The following is a 22,495-nucleotide window of genomic DNA, read 5'->3' as shown; positions in this document are numbered from 1 at the left end:
TCCTGGTGACATCAGTTCACTAGAGGTCTGCTCTCCTCCGGGTGACATCAGTTCACTAGAGGTCTGCTCTCCTCCGGGTGACATCAGTTCACTAGAGGTCTGCTCTCCTCCGGGTGATCTCTCCAGTGGAGTTTCTCATGGGAGGCGATGCGGCTGAGCTCTCAAGACACAGAATACGTTGGTACGTTTTAAGTCAGATGATCACGTGTCCTTCTAAAAACAGAACAATAAGAATCTGGTAAAAAATCTATTGAATGCCCCTTTAACCCTTTCACTACCACACTACAAAAGGTTAACCTTTCACTACCACACTACAGACGATTAACCGTCTATCTGATTCTTTTTACTGTATTTGATCTCCTTTTTTACTGTATTTTACTGTATTTGATCTCCCTATGTTTTCCTCCTAACAAGTGCATGTTGTATCATGCACTCATACTGTCATACACCTACTGTACACACATCCAGGCATACACTCGTCACCAGTACATTTTACTCACAAAAATATGAAGGACCGCAATGGAAATAAGCTGTAAGCTTTATTGTGTTTTTATCCTTTTGATAATGGTGAGCTTTATATGTATACTTGTATATATGTTTCATTATCAATAAAGATCTCTATCTATCTATCTATCTATCTATCTATCTATCTATATATCTATCTATCTATCTATCTATCTATCTATCTATCTATCTATCTATCTATCTATCTATCTATCTATCTATCTATCTATCTATCTATCTATCTATCTATCTATCTATCTATCTATCTATCTATCTATCTATCTATCTATCTATCTATCTATCTATCTATGTATTATTTTTTGTGTGTAAATAATGTAATGTAAAAAGGGTAGGCAATTATAAGCCTCGGCTTCAGCCTACACCTTTTCGGTCATTTATTTTTTTATTTTAATATTCTACTACTATGCTTTGTAAAAGAAGACTGAAATAAAATCATTCATCATCATCATCATCATCTATCTATCTATCTATCTATCTATCTATCTATCTATCTATCTATCTATCTATCTATCTATCTATCTATCTATCTATCTATCTATCTATCTATCTATCTATCTATAACCATCATTACTGTAACCCTTTGTAGTGTGGTAGTGAAAGGGTTAACCTTCTATAGTGTGGTAGTGGAAGGGTTAAGCTCTGATACTTCATGAAGCAGGTAGACACAGCAGCAGAACATTCTTTCCAGTGGAAATCAGCAGAACTGGACTGGTTGGCAAGCAGTGGTTTTGGCAAGCCAGTGGGTGTACTTCCTGTTTATTATAATGCCGCGTGTGTCTGACCCTTCTGTCTGTGGGTCCCGCGGGTCACAGCATGGTCGTCTCAGTCTGCAGAATGGACTGGGCTCTGGAGTTCCGGGGGAAGTGAGTGGAGTTATCTGTACCGTTTCGGCTGATGGACGTGGCGTGCAGCCGGTAGTCCCTCCCCACGTAGCGCTTGAGAGATAAACTCCTCCATGTCCGCTTCAACTCACCCTGGACCTGGACACACACACACACACACACACACACACACACACACACACACACACACACACACACACACACACACACACACACACACACACACACACACACACACACACACACTGAGTAAGTGCAATGAAAGCAATGTATTTAACATGTAAATACATTGTGATGCAATGTATTTAACACATATAATGATCTCCTTGGTGTGTGTGTGTGTGTGTGTGTGTGTGTGTGTGTGTGTGTGTGTGTGTGTGTGTGTGCGTGCGTGCGTGCGTGCGTGCGTGCGTGCGTGCGTGCGTGCGTGCGTGTGTGTGTGTGTATGTTGACTTACCTCAGAATTGAGGAAACAGTAGAGGATAGACACCACTAGCCCCTAAAATACACCAAAACACAGTAGAGTAGTGCTACATTAGCCACGATGAACTATCAAACTCTACACAACAAGCACAGGCTCACACCCCACCAGAGTGTTTCTCTCAGCCTCTCTACAGCCTCAGAAAAAGCTCTACCAAGATGCAGAGTATATCTAGAACACCTGGAATGATCCGACACACAGGTCGAAGATGATCTTGTAGTCCTCCATGCTCTCGTCAGCGATCTCCACCAAGTAGACAAAGACCATGTAGTTCACTCCAAAGAGAGGGATGAGCAGCAGAGTGGACTTAGTTAGACGCCTGGATGACAGAGTGAGAGAGAGGGAGAGAGAGAGAGAGAGAGAGAGAGAGAGAGAGAGAGAGAGAGAGAGAGAGAGAGAGAGAGAGAGAGAGAGAGAGAGAGAGAGGGGCAAGGTTGAGTGGGGTTTCAGGCAATGGAAAAGCCCCAGTTGGGTTCATTCAGTACAGGACATAGCTAAATAGTACAAAAGCAATAAAAGGCCAAGGGGAGGGGGGGGGGGGGGGGGGGGGGGGGTTTCCTGCACTCTGATTGGCTGTTTATTTTACTGTTGGGAGTGTACCTGTATTGTGATTGGTCATTTCCTCCGACAGCAGAACAGCGTAGCTTCTGGACTAGGATGCGGATGATACTGATGAACAGAACGAAGTTGATCTGATGGAGGAAGGTGAAAAAGAAAGGGAGAGTCAAAGCCTTGGTTGTTTTTTTCTGACTGCATTTTATTCACATTTTCAAAGCCTCTCAGGGCCACCTGCTGTGAGGAGGTCCCGCTGAGTCGCAGTGTCCTGCTCCATCAACCCTGTGCCACCAGGGGGCCAGTCTGGTGTTAATCCATCAACCCTGTGCCACCAGGGGGCCAGTCTCATGTTAATCCATCAACCCTGTGCCACCAGGGGGCCAGTCTCATGTTAATCCATCAACCCTGTGCCACCAGGGGGCCAGTCTGATGTTAATCCATCAACCCTGTGCCACCAGGGGGCCAGTTTCATGTTAATCCATCAACCCTGTGCCACCAGGGGGCCAGTCTGGTGTTAATCCATCAACCCTGTGCCACCAGGGGGCCAGTCTCATGTTAATCCATCAACCCTGTGCCACCAGGGGGCCAGTCTGGTGTTAATCCATCAACCCTGTGCCACCAGGGGGCCAGTCTGGTGTTAATCCATCATTTATTGTCTTTGTTGACCAAACACAGACTTCCTTTAGCTCTGCCTGTTTTCCCACCCCGTCCCGTTATAAAAATACAACTATGTCGGGTGACTGGGTGGCGCAGCGGACATTGCGCTCGTCACCAACGCAAGAGACACCGGGTTCGAATCCAGCTGTCGGCGTTGCCTCCGGCTTGGACCGGCCGTCATACTAACTCAATTGGCAGAGTTAGCAGGTGGGAAGTCGAAGGAGAGTCCGCGCTGGCAGGTGAAAAGATGTGACAGGCTGCCTCCACATGTATCGGAGGGGACATGTGATGCAAGGCTTCTATTCTCCCTACAACCGGCCAGTGGGGGGCATATGCGAGCAACGATCAGGACAGGGGAGGGAGGGAGAATTGGCACGAGAGGTAAATTGGGATGGGGAGAAAAAAATCACAGAAAAAGGAGGAGAAAAAGTAGATAAAAAAAAATACAACTATGTTATATGTTGATATAAATCTCTTAATTACATCAATATTGTTCTGTAAGAGCAGTATTTTGTTTGTAGCTTAAGTATTTAATATTAGCTATTGGTCATTTTGGCCATTGACATCTTGTTTAACCACTACCACACTACAAGGGGTTAACCTTGTCAAATGTATATACTTTTTTTTTCTGGACTCTTTTGGTATCACAAACAGTACTGTATGTGCAAATCTGGTATGTCATAAATGTATAGATGTAGCAGTACTGTCTATCTGTATGTCATGTATGTCATATATGTTACGATGAATTGAAAATGGGGGACCCTGATGTAAACAAGACGAAAGTCTTTCTCTGGTCTGCATCCCCTTAACAATTGTATGTATTGAGCTGTACTGTACTGTACCCATTCTGCAATCTGTTAATAAAGTTTTCAATCAATCAATCAATCAATCAATCAACCCTTTAAGATAAGATAAGATATTCCTTGATTGATCCCCTTGGGGAAATTCAGGCATCATAGCAGCATGGGGGAAGGGGGGGGGGGGGTACAGGTAGTAAAAACAACACAAGCAGTGTAAACAAATAGGTCAATATAATTTACTATCTAACTAACTGAAAAATATATTCACAAAATTCACAGTGTCACATAAGGTGCAGTATGCCTACGGTAGTCTTATAATTTACTATCTACTGAAACCACCACACTACAAATAGTTAACCATTTCACTACAGAAAATGCCCCCAGAGAAAGTATTATTATAATTGATGAATCTAGTAATGCATGCATGAAATCAATTATTTCCCTCAGCTAATCTCTTTGTTACAGGAGCAGTACTTCCTTAGAATCAACTGTATACATATTATTTGAATCCCTCACTAGATGGAGTTGTGCCCTTCCTGATGACTTGTCGTACAGAACTTGTAAGTCGCTTTGGATAAAAGCGTCAGCTAAATGACTAAATGTAAATGTAAATGTAGATGGTTTTACGGCAGCTGTCGTGATAGACTCCATGTTGGCTCTGACAATACTCACAATGACGGAGGCCATTATGGGCCAGTTGACCACACTCTTTGGAATAGGGTTTTCATTGATCTCCCAGCACCTGCACACATGAAACACAAATCAATGAACTTGTGATGTTCACACAATGTAGGGGATGCAGCTGTGGCCTACAGGTTAGAGAAGTTCAAATGGGGCAACAGTGGGTCAGGAGGTAGAGCGGCCGTCTGGTAATCAGCGTGTGTTGAAGTGTCCTTGAGCAAGACACTTAACCCCTAACTGTTCCCAATGAGCAGGTTGGCACCTTGCATGGTTGCCTCCGCCATCTGTGTGTGAATGTGTGAATGAGAGACATAAGTTGTAAAGCTTTGGATAAAAGCGCTATATTATGTAGTCCATTTTCCATTTACCATTCAGATCTCTAGACCAGTGTTGTAATACTAATTCCACAAAAGCTACCACTGAAGTGCCCTTGAGCAAGGCACTTAACCCCCACCTGCAGTTACTACATGACTTTATAGTTGACCTGAGGTGACCATCAGACCCTGTGAATATACTACTAAATACTATACCTGCTATTTAGTGGGCATGTTGAGTGTACTAGAATGCCAGAAGAATATAGTGTAGAAATCCCATTAACCAGAATAAGCTCTGCACTGTGTATTATGCCACCAGAAGAACGCCTGACAAATTACACAATATTTGACAGAATTGCACATAATTAGCCTAAAATTGTGTTTTTGTCGCTAGTCTTCATGTGTATGAATGATTTTATATGCTGTTGACTTGCTGTTGTTTGCAAACACAACCCTTGCGGGACGAATACAGTATTTTGAATTGAATTGAATTGAATGACATAGTGAGGGTGCATTATGTACCAAGATCAATGTGTTGATATTTCTTCATGTAAAGCTACAGTATGAGCTTTTAGAAAAGCCCGGCTGCACTGATGTCACATGTCAGAGCAGGAAGTGCAGACCCACCCTGTGTCCTCTAGGTATATCCTACATAGGATCCACACCACCATGAATATAGAAGGGATCCCTGGGGGAGAGGAGAGAGAGAGAGAGAGAGAGAGAGAGAGAGAGAGAGAGAGAGAGAGAGAGAGAGAGAGAGAGAGAGAGAGAGAGAGAGAGAGAGAGAGAGAGAGAGAGAGAGAGAGAAGCGGGTGATTACATGAATGGAAGTCTGTTTAGAGTCACATACTGTCAGACAGAACATCCTAACGAGGTGTTGCACGGGAAATGAGACTTCATTAACACACACACACACATGCACACACACACACACACACACACACACACACACACACACACACACACACACACACACACACACACACACACACACACACACACACACACACACACACACACACACGCAACATTATGTCACAAACTAAACTAGTGGTGCATTACAGACAGATTTATTTAGTTTCAGGTTCCAGTGGCTGTGGCTGAGATAAAACACACAGTATCAGGTGCCAGTGGCTCAGATAGAACACAACATGGTATGACAGAAAGGAAACAAGGGGATAAGTGACCCTTTTATTAAACACACATCTCCCTGTTACTCCCTGTTACTCCCTGTTTGGTATGTGTATGCATGTCTGTAGAAGCAGCAAATGTTTACAATGTTAGTTAAAGTACACCTCAAAGCAACATTAAACACATTGACCAGATTGAAGCATACTGTAGCTGACTCATTCTCTCTATGTGGCCAAAGCAATCTAAGAAACATTGACAACGGAAAGTGCTAATTTGGTAGAGCCAGACGTCATAATGATGCATAGTTCTACCCTAACTCAATTCTGTCCTAAAAATAAATGTCCTGATGCCTCGATTATCTTCTCACTCTCTCTCACCAGATAACAGATTAAGCAGAAGTAAACACAGATCAAAACTTGCCACAGCCTTTTTTAATGACATGCTTGCAGGACAAATTAGCAGCTTAAACATGAGACTGACAAATGTATTGATATTAAACATGTAACTGACAAATGTATTGATATTAAACATGTAACTGATAAATGTTTTGATATTAAGCATATAACTGACAAATGTATTGATATTAAACATGTAACTGATGTAATGTATTGATATTTCTCATCTCCCCTCCATCATGTCTGATAGCTGAACCATTCATGACTCCCTCTGGTGTTTTCCCCTCTGTTCCAATGGAATAGTAATGCTCTTTATTTGTATTGGTGTTGCATTTTTGATTGTGTCTGTCTGTCTGTCTGTCTGTCTGTCTGTCTGTCTGTCTGTCTGTCTGTCTGTCTGTCTGTCTGTCTGTCTGTCTGTCTGTCTGTCTGTCTGTCTGTCTGTCTGTCTGTCTGTCTGTCTGTCTGTCTGTCTGTCTGTCTGTCTGTCTGTCTGTCTGTCTGTCTGTCTGTCTGTCTGTCTGTCTGTCTGTCTGTCTGTCTGTCTGTCTGTCTGTCTGTCTGTCTGTCTGTCTGTCTGTCTGGACACAATGCCTACAGATGTGCACAATGCCTACAGATGTGTTCATCAGTCCCACTTTTGGCTCCATTCACTGCACGGCTCACTGCTCCAGCATGGCTCTGCCCCAAGAGGGATCTCACGAGAATCAATCAAATCCCACTCTCTTTTAAACTGGCAGAAGTTGAGAGGAATCACGACAAGCCTTCTTGGACAGACTGGCACAGTATCAGCCCTCGGCTCCACATGTCAGAGGAGTTGTAATATATATCAGGTCTTGGCCTTGGCAGTGGCTCAAGCTAATGGGCCTGATGTTTGGCTAGCTTGGCCATGCCCATATAGAGTAGATTTCCAAGGACTATGGGCCTCTGGGAGTAGGGCTGAGCAGCTGATTGGATCTCCACAGTCATAATGTATGTATGGTAGGCAGGTAGTGAAACAGTGTTTTATGTACCCACAGGAAGTCCTCCTGAGTAGGGATGTTCGGTATTGGCTTTTTTACCAATACCGATATATACCGATATTGTCCAACTCTTAATTTCCGATACCGATATCAACCGATACCGATATATGCAGGGTTTCCCCCCAAAGAAAAACTGAATAATTTCAGGTAATTAAAATCACATATCTCCTGTAGTGGAATTAACACAACAATATGCATACTTTTGACAATAAATAAAATAATAATTTGTTCTTACTTGCTTGCCTGGGTAAATAAAGGTTAAATAAATGTAAAAAAAAAAAGAAGAAAAAATTCAAAAATATTTTTAAACCGATACCGATATTTTCCGATATTACATTTTAATGCCAATATCGGCCAATAATATCTGACATCCCTACTCGTCCTGAGTATATCAAACATCTGATAATAACCTAATCATGTATGCGCGGAATCAAAGAAAGAAAGAATGTAAAATGTGTGCCATGTTGTGTGTGTGTGTGTGTGTGTGTGTGTGTGTGCGTGCGCATGCGCGTGCGTGTGCGTGTGCGTGTGCGTGTGCATGTGTGTGTGTGTGTGTGTGTGTGTGTGTGTGTGTGTGTGTGTGTGTGTGTGTGTGTGTGTGTGTGTGTCGCCTACCCCAGCCGATGAGCATGTAGACAGTGAGGTGGAGGGAGTAGGTGTGGATGACCATCAGCAAGGTGTGGAGGTACAGTCCCTCCACCAGCAGCCAGAAGAAGTTAGCCATGATGAAGTAGTTGAAGAACACCAGGCTGATCTTACATCCCACCTACAACAACACACGCACGCACGCACACGCACACGCACGCACGCGCACACACACACACGCACACACACGCGCGCGCGCAGTACACGAGTACAAGGGACATGCAAATGCAAATATTAAGAAACCTGTCAGTTCCATCTGTGCTCAACTGACAACCAGGTTAACCCGTTCACTACCACACTACAACGTGTTAAAGCATACAACATACAGCTTAACTACATACAGCATTAGCCCCTTTCGTGACTGCTGACCAGTTTATAAAAATGATTTAAAATGTGTATTAGCAACGCAGAGCTTTCAAACCACCCCGGTTTTGTGTGTGAAACCCTCATGCAACTGTGAGTACCTTTGACATTTCTCTGTGATGAATTTAGAGCGAACAGTTCGTAAATAACCAGTGCTTCAGAGTGAATGTTCCCATGGCTAGTTAGGTCGAGCAAGTGACTGCTGTATTCAAAGCAAGGCGTGCATCAGCAGTCACGAAAGGGGCTAATACAGCATCTGCTTCAAGGGTACAACACATGTGAGCTCACGCATGCACGCACGCACGCACCCACACACACACACAAATGACGCATTTACAGATGTAGCCATCTTATATGACCTCTCTTAGCTCACATCTTAGATAAGAGCTGAGTTCTAGTTCTATTATTATTTTTTTTAACAAATTGTGATGCTATATGGTTATACATACTTATGGTCATATTCATGTATAGTGTACATGAGTGTTCATGTATGTTGTACATAATAATAATTCATTACATTTATATAGTGCTTTTCTAGACACTCAAAGTGCTGGAAATTGCCTCCTTCACCACCACCATGTATGAATGTATCTGAAAATTAAACAAATAAAATACCAAATCTGAAAACCTGTATGTGTATATGCTCCACAATTGTCACAGTACAGCAGATGTCTAACCATTTGACTTAAAAGAAACATAGTCTGGATGCTTAAATTGCAAGAGTACAAATCTATCTGAATGTCCAGGGTGGTTTGAGTCACACATGGATCAGAGATTTGGATCAGCCCCCCAAAAGAAGATTCAATGTATTAGCTGAAAGCAAAGAGTTGTGGAAAAAGCTGTATATAGTTCACTATAAATAACAACATTAAGGCTTTGATTCAGATTTTGCCATGTCAGTATAAATGCAGAGGTTGTGTAAATACTTTGGGGATAATTGATTGCCTTCCCGGATCTCTTGTGCTGGTAATTGACGGTTATCCAGACGTAACGTTAAATGTATTAACACTCGCTATGCCTCGTGGTGAGCAGTTCTCGCACACAGTCTCTGTTTAATCCATCTCTATTATAGACTAAACTAAATCTGTAATGCACAGCAGACTTATCATGTGATATATTATAGATCACTATGATGGTTACATTTTGCAATTAATCCGTGGTCCACATGCTTGCCGAACCATGGGAAGCGACACGTGCAGATCACAGATCGACTACAATCCGTTACACCCCTACAATCTACTATATCTAAGCATGTAAAATATTGAAATACTTAACTATCAGTAGTCTACAGTTCTTAAACCTGACCAAGTATCAGATATACAAAACAAGTTTATCGCCTTGGTGAAATGAAATATGTGACCAGGCACAGACTCTGGGTCCTTTAGATGGATCTTCAAATTTGTATTTTATTTTTACATGATGTGAAAGTACAGGTTCATATCTTCAAAATGAGCCATCACTTGTACAAATCGGGCGGATACCCTCACTTAACACCTTCCAGTGAGCAGAGAGAGAGTGAGACAGACAGAGAGCAGCCAGTGGCTTTGTGTGACCCCGCTTCTATCTCCAGGCCATCAGGATGCTCAATGACTCTATGCGCTCTATAACACTATGTGCAGTGAATGGTGGCTGGGTGGCGCAGCGGACATTGTGCTCGTCACCAACGCAAGAGATACCGGGTTCGAATCCGGCTGTCGGCGTTGCCTCCGGCTTGGGCTGGCCGTCATACTAACTCAATTGGCAGAGTTATCAGGTGGGAAGTCGAAGGGTGGTAGTCTGGTCGTTGTGAACAGCGACTCCTACAGGTCGGTTGGGGCGCCTGCACAGCAAAGTCAGGAAAATGGCGGGGGCAGTGTGAGCCTCCTACACATTACACCTTGCCAAATGAGAGTCCGCGCTGGCAGGTGAAAATATGTGACAGGCTGCCTCCACATGTATCGGAGGGGACATGTGATGCAAGGCTTCTATCCTCCCTACAACCGGCCAATGGGGGGTATATGTGAGCAACGATCAGGACAGGGGAGGGAGAATTGGCACGAGAGGTAAATTGGGATGGGGAGAAAAAATCACAGGAAAAAAAAGGAGGAGAAAAAGTAGATAAAAAAAAACACTATGTGCAGTGAGAGTGGCATTGGATGAAAAATGAAATGGGAAAAAATTGCGTACATTCCCTGGAATGTAAACATCCTTTCAGATTGTAATGCGTCAGAGATGCAGGACACGTACCTATTTACGTAACTGGGGTAGAGAGGTCACTCTTCATCATCATCTTTCTAATACATGTTGTAACTGAGGGGTACAATTCCCTGACTGTATTGATAAGTATGGTATCATTAAACCACTACCGATTATGTACTTTAACTACTGGCCACACAGTACATGATATAGATATGATGAACACTTTCCCACCATGAAACGAAGTCCACACAAATGTATAAATCGAATATTTTATATAGCAAAGGGTATATACAACGTTCACTTAATGACATTTATGATTTGAATGCACTTGTAAGGCAAATGAGTATTCGTAGGCAAATCAACATTGAATGTCCAATCTCTGGTTACGCAGGGAGCAAGTATACAACCTGGTTCTTTAGGGAACTATAGCGATGGTACTTAAATGATTATAGCTGGATACACTAAAGGGGGGTCCCGCTGGTTGTAAGTCAGTAGGGGGGGGGTTAGGAGAGCCGCCGGCGATATCCCATCTGGCCAACGATTTCTTGGGAGAATTCAGAGTGCTGAACACGGTGCCCACAGAACCTCGGTCCACAGATGAATACAGCTGGGCCCTCTTGTAGACGGTAGCTGCCGGTCCACAACGAAGAGACGTGAGGCGACCTCACTCGGGGTAGAGCGCCGTCTCACCTGGACTCCTCTCGGGGGGTAGTTCCAACACTCAGCAGTGTTGGCTGTTATCCAAGGCATAATCAAAGCACCCAAAGCAAGTAGATAACCCAAGCCGTGTAGGGCTCGCCGTCGTCCGGGTAAAGTAATCCAATGTGCAGGTCCACTCGTCCTGGCCCAGAACTCCTCGGATGAAAGCACCACACGTGGTCTGCCCAGCCTGGTTAAGACTCTAGATAACGCCAGGAACGATGGGGGTACTGCTCACTTTATAACTCTAACCGAACGATGCACCATACATAATAGACTATTATTAACTTAATAGAAATACGTCCCACTCGACGGTATAGTGCCAAACTATGACAATTCAACTATTAATCCGCACGATGTCTCAATGCCATTCTGAGGCCAAGTAGGCCATACTGCACCACACGTGGGTCGTGGGTGAGGCTTCACGTCTGTTACTAGGTTGGAGGGTAAAGGACTAATGGACTAAAAGAAAGTTCTACTTTACTTGCGCCATATATATATGCGCTGTGAACAAATAGTACCATTCGTATTTCGCCAGACGTATTCCTACGCGGAACCGGGCTTGTAACGACATGTTCGTCGGCACGATTGAACTTGAACCAAGGGGCTTGGCTGCTGGCGCCAGGTTCTTGTCCAATGAGAGAATGAAACTATTATGGGCTGTTAGTAGACTAAAGGGATATTCAGTGTATATGTACAAGGAATATACAAGGGATATCAAACGATATACAAATACTATTAAATATATATCCATAAATAAATATATATATTCGGTTTAATCTGATCCTTCACAACAGCCGCCCCCTAATTAGTCCCACCTAATTAGCTAAGCAGAGACAGATTAACCGCACTGTCTACCACTCAAGGTCCGCTGTAAGGGTCAGTCAACTCACAAAGTCGTGGGGTCATGGTCGTCATCGATAGTGTCTGGGAGTCTGGGCAGTTCTATTAGCCTCGCCACGGGTCGTGTGTAAGTTCGCCCTTGGACGAGCACCTCGGCTGCTCGGACCTTGCCATCGGCACCGGTGATCACTTTGCTTACGCGGCCAGCCGGCCACATAGCTCTGGGTAGTGACTGGTCGATAATCATGACGACTGTTCCTTCTGTCAAATTGTCTCTCTCTTTTACCCACTTCTGGCGGGTCTGTAGAGACGGTAGGTAGTGGAGTAGAAAGCTGTTCCAAAACTTGTCAGCTAGTACTTGACTGTACCTCCACATTCTTCGGCCGTTCGCTTCTTCAGGCCTGTACATTGTCTGGGGTAGCATGGGGTCCAGCCGCCCCATCAAGAGTGTGTTGGGGGTGACTGGGTCGACATCTGCTACATCACTGGAGACGTAGCCGAGGGGCTTGGAGTTCAATACTCCCTCGATCTCCGTGAGGACTGTCATTAGGACTTCTTCCGCCACAGTCTGGGCCCCAAGCACGGCGTACAGGGCTGTCTTTATAGAACGTACTTCTCGTTCCCAGGTTCCACCGAAGTGGGGTGCGTTCGGGGGATTAAACTGGAAGTCAATCTGGGATGGAGCGAGGTGGGTCTTAAGTTCTAGGCCCATAGCTTGGAAGCTCTCTCTCAGCTCTCTTTCTCCGCCTTTGAAGTTTGTCCCGTGATCAGACAACAATGTAGACGGTTTTCCTTTCCGTGATGTGAATCTTCGGAAGGCCATAAGGAATGAGTCTGTGCTCATGGTCGGAAGGAGTTCGATATGTATCGCTCTGGTGGTCATGCATTTGAATACAATACCCCACCGCTTCTCGGTTCCTCTTCCTTTCTTTATGTACAACGGGCCAAAACAGTCCATGCCTGTGGAGTGAAATGGCTTGTCGCCGAGTCGGAGGCGACAGGGAGGTAGGTCAGCCATCCGGGGTATACTGGGCTGCGCGCCCCACTTTCGGCAGTCTAGACAGGTTCGCTGGAAGCGTCGCACCGCTTCTCTTCCTTGAAGTATCCAATAGCGACGTCTGATCTCCGCGAAGACTCTCTCTGCTCCTGCGTGGTGTACATCCTCGTCGTATTTCTTTATGATCAGCTCTGTGACCTTGTGTCGGCTGTTCAAGACTATCGGGTACTTAACGTCATCCGGTAGATCGGGGGCTCTCCGCAAACGACCACCCACTCTGATGAGATTATGGGCGTCGCTCTCGGGTGCCAGGTGGAGCAGTCTGCTGTCTGATGGGACGGGCTTTCCTCCCTGTAGACAGTCTAGCTCATCGGGGAACGAGTCTCTCTGGGCTCGTTGTAGTAGAAGAAGTTCTGCTTCTTCGTAGTCAGCTGCTGAAATGTCGGCAGTGGGCTGAATCTCTGGGTGGTGCCGCAGAAATGTCTTTAGTTGCGCACTCTGTAGGGTAATGCAATCATCTATGTTGGGGTCTGTGGAGGCGACTGTGCTCAGTCCACAGAACATAGGTTTCTTGTTCTCAGCCTCCTCTTTACTCGCTTCCCGTGGGGTGGGCGTAGGCCACTCTTCTTCCGGGAGCTTGAGGAACTCTGGTCCGTCACTGTAGATGTTGCGACGGGTGAGGTCATCTAGGGACATTCCCCGGGTGATGACGTCAGCTGGGTTGTGTTTGGTGTCCACATACCGCCAGCTCGCTGCTTCTGTTAACTCTTGAATCTCGGTGACTCTGACTCCCACGAAGACCTTGTATCTGCATGAATCAGACTTGATCCATGTGAGTACTGTCGTGGAATCTGACCACAAGATTGTTCTGTGCACCGGAATGGTGAGTTCACGTTGGATTAACGTGGCTAGATGCGCTCCTGCTAGGGCTGCGCAGAGCTCTAGACGCGGGATAGATTGTTGCTTTCGTGGGGCTATTCTTGAGCGAGCCAGGATGAAAGCGGTGTGTATCTCTCCTCCCTTCTCTTGGGCACGCAAGTAGGCCACCGATCCATAGGCTACTTCGGAGGCGTCACTGAAGACGTGTAGATCCATCTTGCATGTCTCTGGCCTCACTGTGGGTGGGAAGTAGCTGCGGCGTATATTGACGCCTGGGAGTGAGCGGAGCTCCGTCTCCCACTCTCTCCATGTGGAGGCAAGGTGTGCGGGTATTGGGTCGTCCCAGCCCTGGTCCTTGTCCCATAGTGCTCGTACAATCATCTTTGCCCTGGTGGTGTAAGGTAGAATACATCCCAACGGGTCATATTGTCTGGCGAGTGTTCTGTACACACTCCGTCTGGTGGTCGGTATCGCCGTCGACCTTCCCTGCTCCGTGGTCAGGGGTTTGTGTCTATAGTGGAGCGAGTCTGTTTTGAAGCGCCAGACTAATCCTAGTGTCATTTCTTGGGCTTCTCCTGGGATGGTCGCCATCCAGGTCTCGCTGCTGGCAGCCTTGTCCGCGGGGGAGAGGCTGCGCAATACGTGCGGGTCGCTGCTGGCCCACTGCCTGAGATCAAAGCCGCCTTTGATCAGGGAGGCGCGTAGCTTGAGTAGGAGAACCTCGGCTTCTTCTTGAGTCGAAACGCTTTGTAAACAGTTGTCCACGTAGAAACTGTTCTTCACACTGTGTCGGACCTCTTCATCTGCTGCTGGGTCCTCTGCGACGTGTTTCTGCAGTGCAAACAATACTGGGGGGTCGCTGCTGGCCCGCTGCCGGAGATCAAAGCCGTCTTTGATCAGGGAGGCGCGGAGCAGCGCACGACGTCGCCAGTCAATTTTCTTCTCGACATGCTGCAGGAGTGTGGTGTCTTCTTCTGTCACTCTGGAGTGGAGGCAGCTAGTGGCTGCTGTTCGGTTGAGAGATTTAGCGAGGGGGCCTTGTAGTGTCCATCCTAGGCGGGTCTCGACTGCTGCAGGACAGCCTCGGGGTCCTGTATGGACCCGGTCTATCGGGACTATGAGGTCTGCATGGTCGGAGCCTATCAGCAGGGTCGGGGTGGCGCCGTCTATGAGCGGGATAGGTAGTTGACGCAGGTGCACATATTTATCCATCAGCTTGGCGATGGGGTAGGTGTACTGTGATAGTCCTATTTCTTGGCTGGTGAAAGCATTTGTAATCCTATACCGTCGCTCTGGCTGCCCGCTTGCTGCGATAGTGAAGGAGACATTCTCGCCTTTTATCGTCTTTAAATCTCTTCTTATTGTCCGAATCGTCATTTGGTTCTCGCTCCCCCGCAGTCCCAGCTGGGCCGCAGCGGACGCGAGCAGAAGGGTCTTCTCTGACCCGTCATCAAGGACGGCGTAAGTGTCCATGACTTTATCTTGGTAGCTCAATGTTACACGGACTACCTTTAAGAGCACTTGGGCGCCGCTGCTGCTGGCGGGGTCAATGTACATGACACTTGCCTTGGTGCTGCTCGATGGTGCAGGTGCAGGCTTTCTTCTGTTACTGTCGTGTAGGACATCTAGATGGGCTCCGTCACACCGACTGCACCTCTTCTTTAGGCGGCACTCGGCTGCCATGTGACTGCGCGCACATCGGTAACAGCGCCTGTTGGACTTTATCCATTGACTCACTTCTTCTGCATTCATCTTTGTGAACAGGTCACATTGTGACAGCCAGTGTTCCTTCTCGCAGTACGGGCACACCATCTTCCACTTCTCTTTTCTCGAGGGGGTACTGTGGTTCTTACTGCTCGGTACTGATTCTGATTGGTGCATGACAGTCACCGATCTTCTTCCATCGTTTATTCTCATGGGTCCCTCTCTGGAGCTTGGTGTGCTCCGCACGAACGTATCCAGTCGTAAGCTGCTGACTTCTCTCGCCAGGAAGTCGGCTAGATCGAGGAGGGATGGTTCGGGACCGTTAGGATCACGGTGGTCTCTCTGCCGCCTGAAGCGCTCTTGTCTGGCGGGTGGCAGCTTCTCTAAAATCCTCTCGACGTTAGAGTTGGCGTATAGCTCGTGCATACCCTTTTCCCGTTGCGCTCCCAGCATCCCTACCAGGGACTGCACTTTTATAGACAGGTCGTCTAATGAGCGATTGTCTGTTGCTGGGGGTAGGCGGTCAATATGCCTTATCTCTTGGATTACGTAATCCCATATACGTCCATATCTCTGGTCCAGCGCTGCTAGAGCCGCGGTGTATGGGGTCGTAGAGGTGGCATAGGCTAGCGCTATATTGTGCGCTCGCGGTACTTTCAGGTGCTTCAGTAATATTGCATACTTGTGGCGTTCATCAGCGACATCCACCATCATTGTCTCTAAGCACATCCGGAGCTCCGTGTACTGTGCTCGATTCTCATAGGTGAAGTCTGGAAACGTCGGTGTGGCAATGTATGACGCCGTGGATGGCTGAGACATCGGCGAGCGTTGGGGGAGAGACCTCCTAGGCGAGTCTCCTCTTGCGCCTCTCTGTGGGCTGGTACCGGCAGGGTACCATGGCCCGCTGGTCCAGGTGCTATTCCTCGGGGCTGGTCGTGCGTCGTGCTCCCCCGTGAATAGAGTCGGGGGTCTGTAGCGCAGCGCCGCGGGGGTATAGCCTGGGCTGTACTGGACCTCCTGGTCCGGTGGAGTACTGTGCTGTTGTCGGGCTTGGTTCTCCTCCTCTCCCTCTTCTTCTTCTATCAGGTCCTCTAGATCCTGTAGTCATTTATTTAGCTTCTCCGCAGTGTATGCCGCTCCTTCCTTGTAGTTGGGTCTCGCTTGGACCGGTCTGGGAAGGGGGTCTGCGGGGGGTATAGGCTTGGTCTGTTGGTCAAGTTCAGGGTCGCTTGCTCGGTTAGGAGACGCTGCCCTTGACTGTTGTCTCGACGAGTTCCTTGAACCCCTGGCGGAGGGAGAGGGTGTTGCCTTGAGGATCAGCTGCTCCATTAGCTGCGCTTGTAGTCTGTCGCGCTCGGCTTCGCGCTTGGTGAGATCTGCTTCTCTTTGGGCACCGGCAGCGGCGCGCTGGGCGTCGGCCCGGTCTCTTGCCATATTCTCTTCCGTCTGAAGGCGTCTCATCTCCAGGCGTATGCGCTCTTCTTCGCTCCGTTGCTGTGTCTGGAGTCGATCGCGTTCACCCTGAAGTCGATCGCGTTCACCCTGAAGTCGATCGCGTTCGGTAGAGGCTGTCAGGCTGGCGAGGAACGCCTGTGATAGCATCCTCTCCGCTTCGCTGGGGGAAGACGGTTGTAGAGGTGAGCCTCTCCTGGCTGTACTCGTTGGGGAGTCCTGGAGCTCTATTTCCTCGGCGCTCTCCTCCTCTTCTTCCGTGCAGAGTTCTCTCTCTGTAGGGTTGTCTTCCTCCCGGGACTGGTCGGGGACTACTTCTTCGGTATTGGCGGGGGGTAAAGGCATGTCAGCTCCCTCCTGGTCCCCACCGTGAGCTTGGTCAGTTACATTAGAACCCACTAGGGCCTCTGTGGTCGGGGTAACCTGGTCGTTAAGGTCAGACATAATTTTACTTTCTACTTTTACCGCGTTTACCGTTTGTCGAAGGCTAGGTAGTTGACTGACAGCGTAATCCTCGAAGTACTGAGGTGTCTGTCGTCTGCGCCGCGGGCGTTCTACGTTAGGAGGACCGTTTCGTGGAGTGTTCATCATAGGCCATTTCAATATTAATAACACTATATTAATATTACACTAGTTACCCTCCGGCTCGAAGGACCAATTGTAACTGAGGGGTACAATTCCCTGACTGTATTGATAAGTATGGTATCATTAAACCACTACCGATTATGTACTTTAACTACTGGCCACACAGTACATGATATAGATATGATGAACACTTTCCCACCATGAAACGAAGTCCACACAAATGTATAAATCGAATATTTTATATAACAAAGGGTATATACAACGTTCACTTAATGACATTTATGATTTGAATGCACTTGTAAGGCAAATGAGTATTCGTAGGCAAATCAACATTGAATGTCCAATCTCTGGTTACGCAGGGAGCAAGTATACAACCTGGTTCTTTAGGGAACTATAGCGATGGTACTTAAATGATTATAGCTGGATACACTAAAGGGGGGTCCCGCTGGTTGTAAGTCAGTAGGGGGGGGGTTAGGAGAGCCGCCGGCGATATCCCATCTGGCCAATGATTTCTTGGGAGAATTCAGAGTGCTGAACACGGTGCCCACAGAACCTCGGTCCACAGATGAATACAGCTGGGCCCTCTTGTAGACGGTAGCTGCCGGTCCACAACGAAGAGACGTGAGGCGACCTCACTCGGGGTAGAGCGCCGTCTCACCTGGACTCCTCTCGGGGGGTAGTTCCAACACTCAGCAGTGTTGGCTGTTATCCAAGGCATAATCAAAGCACCCAAAGCAAGTAGATAATCCAAGCCGTGTAGGGCTCGCCGTCGTCCGGGTAAAGTAATCCAATGTGCAGGTCCACTCGTCCTGGCCCAGAACTCCTCGGATGAAAGCACCACACGTGGTCTGCCCAGCCTGGTTAAGACTCTAGATAACGCCAGGAACGATGGGGGTACTGCTCACTTTATAACTCTAACCGAACGATGCACCATACATAATAGACTATTATTAACTTAATAGAAATACGTCCCACTCGACGGTATAGTGCCAAACTATGACAATTCAACTATTAATCCGCACGATGTCTCAATGCCATTCTGAGGCCAAGTAGGCCATACTGCACCACACGTGGGTCGTGGGTGAGGCTTCACGTCTGTTACTAGGTTGGAGGGTAAAGGACTAATGGACTAAAAGAAAGTTCTACTTTACTTGCGCCATATATATATGCGCTGTGAACAAATAGTACCATTCGTATTTCGCCAGACGTATTCCTACGCGGAACCGGGCTTGTAACGACATGTTCGTCGGCACGATTGAACTTGAACCAAGGGGCTTGGCTGCTGGCGCCAGGTTCTTGTCCAATGAGAGAATGAAACTATTATGGGCTGTTAGTAGACTAAAGGGATATTCAGTGTATATGTACAAGGAATATACAAGGGATATCAAACGATATACAAATACTATTAAATATATATCCATAAATAAATATATATATTCGGTTTAATCTGATCCTTCACAACACATGTACTGTAGGAGAATGTCCCAGCTACCTGCTCAACCATGCTAACAACACCCATAGACCCTCTCTCTTCTCTCTCCATCTGGTTATGTAAGGGATAATGTATAGCTACGAGGTCATTGTCGCAAAATAATTGACCGACACAGAGTTTAAAATACCGAGCCGCCTCGGCGAGGTGTTTTAAACGTCAGTGAAGGTCAATTATTTTGCGACAATGATCGAGTATAGCTATACATTATCCCGCTTATTACATGGCTAACTTACTAACAATATACCTAATTCATTTTACATCGACTCGCAACACTGGTTCTGGCTCCGCTCGTTGCTCCGCCCTGTCATCGCTGGCAGCTTCCCCAGCAGCCGGCAGTGTCTGATTGCACTGATGTCAGTGGGCTTGATTGCGAACAGCTGCGCACAGCGGTCATTATTGTTCCACAGAGGTCCGTTATCGGGCAATATCGGACCTCTGACGCGTGCTATTGACCAATCACAAGCAAGCATTTCGGCGAATGTGAAAACGCCATGTAATAACTATTCATATGATAGACAGACAACTTCCCACCACTAGAAGCTCTGGCGCAAAGGCATTGAGGGCCGATGACACTAAAAGCCACTTTATACCACCGAGTTGATACTAAATCTCATCGCTTGACATGAATCTCTTTCTCTTTTCTGTCACTCTCTACTTAATCCTTATTATTATATGTTTCAGTGTATGTGTGTGTGTGTGTGTGTGTGTGTGTGTGTGTGTGTGTGTGTGTGTGTGTGTGTGTGTGTGTGTGTGTGTGTGTGTGTGTGTGTGTGTGTGTGTGTGTGTGTGTGTGTGTGTGTGTGTGTGTGTGTGTGTGGGGGGGTTATACATAATGGGTGTGGGTGTGTGTGTGTGTGTGTGTGTGTGTGTGTGTGTGTGTGTGTGTGTGTGTGTGTGTGTGTGTGTGTGTGTGTGTGTGTGTGTGTGTACATATACATGTTTGTGTACGACGTGCATGTTTAGACATAAGTGTGTGTGTGTGAGTGTGTGAGTGTGTGTGTGTGTGTGTGTGTGTGTGTGTGTGTGTGTGTGTGTGTGTGTGTGTGTGTGTGTGTGTGTGTGTGTGTGTGTGTGTGTGTGTGTGTGTGCCATATAACTATGTAAAACCTGGAAGACGCGTAATCGTTTCGCTCCGCCTACTCGCCATCCGCTTAGAATGCTTTCAAAATGGAACGGCCGAAAAATGTGGGCCCAACATGAATGTGCTTGGAGGTGGAGGTGGAGGGGTGGGGGGTAGGGACAGTGATGCGGGACTTCCATTGAGCTACAACATCACGGGACTTCAAGCTGTTTTTCTACTATGTGTGGTGCTGCAACATTAGTATGTTTAACATGCTATATACAGTTCCACAGTTTAGCCATTCTGATTTTGGTCATTAATAAGCATACTTAGTTATATTGAATTAATTCTGTAGTTTAGGCTATATAGCTTAATCAGTGTTTAAACGTTTTCTTGCAGTTGTATGCTATGCATTTCACCCCAATGGCAGCAAGCCATAGACATTGCAGATATCCAGCGATCAATTTGCCAGATATTATCTTCCTCTGCCATGTTCCAACCGTATGCTACTTACTTTTCAATTGCCATTAACTCCACAACTGTTTCAAATGCAAAATGATCTCAGACGAGCGGGAGGGAAATCTGCCATAAACAACTTACAAGGTTTTTGTTAATGTTACATTTAAAAAGGAAAAGGATTCACCCTCGTAGATGGAGACACGTTTGTGTGAGTTTCTTTCTCTCTGGGTTGGCAGGTTGCGCAAAACACACTCAGCGATGTGCATGAAGGATATCAGATGGTCTCACACTCGAATATGGCAAGACAATTCTCACACAGAAAGTCAATTCATCAAAGAATGCATCTTCCACTTTTACTGATCATTTAAGTAGACAAGTTCAAGTTTTCAAGTTTGATTATTAAATATCACAATAAAATACACATACTTTACGGTGAAATGCTTGGTTCTGTATGAGCCCCTGAGAGTGTGCTTCATAGAGTAAAAAAAAGTAGGTAAGAAAGTAAGTTAAAAAAAAAGGCTCCTTGTATTCTTTATGAACTCTAATATGCAAGAAATGTCCATATGTCATTTCTGTACCCCCCCCCCCCCCCCCCCCCCCTAAAGCTAAACAAAATCTTGCACACCCTCTTGCAGAAGACGTCACACGCACAGGCTCACTTTTTCAACGTGCATGAATGGGCCCAATTTTCTCTGCTTTTAGGCCATGCTGTGAAGCTACTGACTGGGGCCTTGGTGTGTGTGCTCTCACCAGAGAGGGCTTGGTGCTGCAGTCTGTGTGCTCGTTGTGAGAGAAGAGGATGGCGTCCTTGGTCAGCACAGCCACTGCTCGCAAGATGAACGACACAAACAGGTTCAGATGGATGTAGTTCCTGGTGCAGTGGAGCCGCCTACACACACACACACATACACACGCACGCACACACACACACACACACACACACACACACACACACACACACACACACACACACACACACACACACACACACACATATACACACGCACGCACACACGCATGCGCGCGCGCACACACACACACACACACACACACACACACACACACAAACACACACACAGATAGCCCAAAGATATGAGGTCAAGGTGTATAAATGCTGTCAAACTGTGAACCCTGTGAAGGATGGTCATTCTACATAAACACTGCTGATAGTAGCCATCCACTAAGTGTACATTTGGTTACTAGCCAAGTTTAAGCAGATATTAATCATGATCTCACACATTTAGATTGCGGACAACAAACTATTCACACCACCTGTGCCCCCACTACCACACTACACTTTCACTACCACACTACAAAGGGTTAACGCTTTCACTAGCACACTACAAAGGGTTAACTTTCAAGTCAAGTCAAGTCAAGAGTTTTATTTGTCACGGCATACGAGTATACAATGAAATGCGGGTGGTCTTGCCCACAACGATGTGCATAATACAATAGTAATAACATATAATAGAATCCAATAGAACGACATTGTGCAATAAAACAAGTAAACAGAGTAGGGCATATCGCTATATGTACATAAGTTATTTACAGAGCATGGTAGGACATGCTAGGTCCTGTGGTAGTGCAATACACTGTTAGCTACGGATGAGGCACTGGGTCTTTATGTACATGCTATATTATACAATCTCAAGTTATACTATACTATTCTTAAAGTGACCTTTCCTTAGTGGCCATAAGTGTGGGCGTGTGCAGCATGAGTGTGTGCTTGCTCATGT

At 46.5% G+C, this 22,495-nt stretch overlaps 1 protein-coding gene across 1 annotated transcript in view; it reads right to left on the bottom strand.

Annotated features, from left to right (window-relative positions):
* Positions 1-1,331: 1,331 nt before the first annotated feature.
* vipr2 (vasoactive intestinal peptide receptor 2) overlaps positions 1,332-22,495 on the bottom strand; it is a gene marked incomplete at both ends in the record, with an annotated part of 117,045 nt that continues 95,881 nt past the window's right edge. The window contains 8 exons of the mRNA XM_084325879.1: positions 1,332-1,505; positions 1,825-1,866; positions 2,029-2,167; positions 2,449-2,540; positions 4,533-4,602; positions 5,483-5,543; positions 8,019-8,169; positions 21,510-21,648. Coding sequence (XP_084182005.1) covers positions 1,332-1,505; positions 1,825-1,866; positions 2,029-2,167; positions 2,449-2,540; positions 4,533-4,602; positions 5,483-5,543; positions 8,019-8,169; positions 21,510-21,648 — 868 coding nt within the window. The remainder of the gene's footprint in view (positions 1,506-1,824; positions 1,867-2,028; positions 2,168-2,448; positions 2,541-4,532; positions 4,603-5,482; positions 5,544-8,018; positions 8,170-21,509; positions 21,649-22,495) is intronic.

This window comes from Notolepis coatsorum (genome assembly GCF_963971535.1).
Source record: "Notolepis coatsorum genome assembly, chromosome: 12".
Taxonomy (NCBI): domain Eukaryota; kingdom Metazoa; phylum Chordata; class Actinopteri; order Aulopiformes; family Paralepididae; genus Notolepis; species Notolepis coatsorum.
Note: the sequence above shows the minus strand (reverse complement) of the source record. Positions and strands in the feature narration are given on the sequence as shown.